The sequence below is a fragment of the Colobus angolensis genome, unplaced genomic scaffold, assembly GCF_000951035.1.
Source record: "Colobus angolensis palliatus isolate OR3802 unplaced genomic scaffold, Cang.pa_1.0 Scaffold110, whole genome shotgun sequence".
Classification (NCBI taxonomy): Eukaryota; Metazoa; Chordata; class Mammalia; order Primates; family Cercopithecidae; genus Colobus; species Colobus angolensis.
In genome coordinates this window covers 198,067-199,625 of record NW_012112031.1, presented here as the reverse complement: position 1 = coordinate 199,625, position 1,559 = coordinate 198,067, and the positions used below count along the sequence as shown (strand labels likewise).

The 1,559-nt window shown below is 56.9% G+C and overlaps 1 protein-coding gene across 1 annotated transcript in view; it reads right to left on the bottom strand.

Annotated features, from left to right (window-relative positions):
- Positions 1–1,559, bottom strand: part of LOC105521835 — a 4,627-nt gene that overhangs the window by 1,885 nt on the left and 1,183 nt on the right. The window contains 3 exon segments of the mRNA XM_011956162.1: positions 775–852; positions 854–965; positions 1,412–1,442. Coding sequence (XP_011811552.1) covers positions 775–852; positions 854–965; positions 1,412–1,442 — 221 coding nt within the window.

Below are 1,559 nucleotides of genomic sequence, written 5' to 3'. Positions count from 1 at the left end.
TGCACGCACACACGCACATGCACACACTGCACACGCACATGCAGCTTGCACACACGCGTGCACACATGCGCGTGCACACACCCTACACACACACCCTACACACACGTGCACACATGCCCTGCACACACACGCACACACACGCACGCATGTGCGCACACACCTACACATACACGCACATCCCCTACACACACGCACACACCCTGCACACACGCACACACACGTGCACACATGCAACACACATGCACACGCGCACACACCTTGCATACGCACATGCAGCTTGCACACACACACGTGCACACACACACGGACAGACACGCGTGCGCATACACACACACCCCTTCTGTAGCCTCTTACCTGTCTCAGCCGGGAGTACCTCAGAGACGGACCTGGCCCTGGGGATCATGTCTCTCTAGTTTACTGAGGAAGTGGCCAGAGCTCCACCAGCCCTGTCCACAAAACCTCCTGCCTCTTCTCTCCCCAGAGCTCCACCAGCCCTGTCCACAAGACCTCCTGCCCCTCCTCCCTAGGCCAGTTCCGTCCTCCGTCCCGAATTTGGGGGTTTGCCCTCTCTGCTTTTCCACTCACCTTCTATAAGGCCCTATTTTGTTCCCTCATCAGTTTAATTTTTGTTCAGGACAAATGGCAGTTTATCAGTACCAGGGCGCAGTCCCTGTTTAATGCATAAGGCGCTGCTCTTAAGAGAGAAGGATCAGACTCTCTGCCATCCATCCGAGCCCGGAAGGTGAGTGCTAGGTGGTGGTAAGCACAGTTTACCCACTGGTGAAGGGAGTGCCGGGTGCCGGGCATGGGGATTGGCTGGTGAGGCCCTCTGTGCCGAGTCAGGGAGCTGGCAGCCAGTGCAGGCTGAAGAGGTTTGGAGAATCGAAGCTGGCTGTGTGGGCAGTTTCCTAAAATGTGCCTCCTCGAGTTGCCCTTCCTCTCGCACCGTCTGTCCCGAGGTTTCTCTGTATGAGTGAAGGACAGCTGTGCCTACTGAGGTGCCAGCCACGGCCAGGGTGGGGGTGCACAGCCGTCCCAGAGCCGGGGCCTGAATTCTCCTGGGTTCTCATGTCTGACCTTTGCTCGGGGCCACCCCGTGAGCGTGGTCAGCCACAGACTTGCCATCGACGATGAACCTGCCCTGCCACTGCCCGTGGCCCCAGCCCTGGAGGCGACATCCTTCCGTCTCCCTTGACCTCTGCAGCATTTGGCTCTGTGGTTCCTTTGCCCTGAAGCTACAGCAGTGAGAAGGGTGGGGACATGGAGGACACAGTTCTTGTGGCCGCCTCCTCTGTCCTGTGGACTGGGCTGGGGAGGGGCTCAGTTCCCACCTCCCACGTGGGAGCAGCCAGCAGCCTCCCTCGCCTGCCTTATGTAACTCAGCAGGGTCAGAATCCAGCGTTGAAATTACCCGAGGTGGTCGCTCTGTCTGTCCGACAGCTCTGATAGGTACGGATGAGGAAACTGAGGCTCGGGAAGACAGTTGACTTATTCCTGGACTTCTAGTAAGTTTACATAAAAGCCAAATTTTCACAGATCTCTTTTTTTTTTTTTTTTTT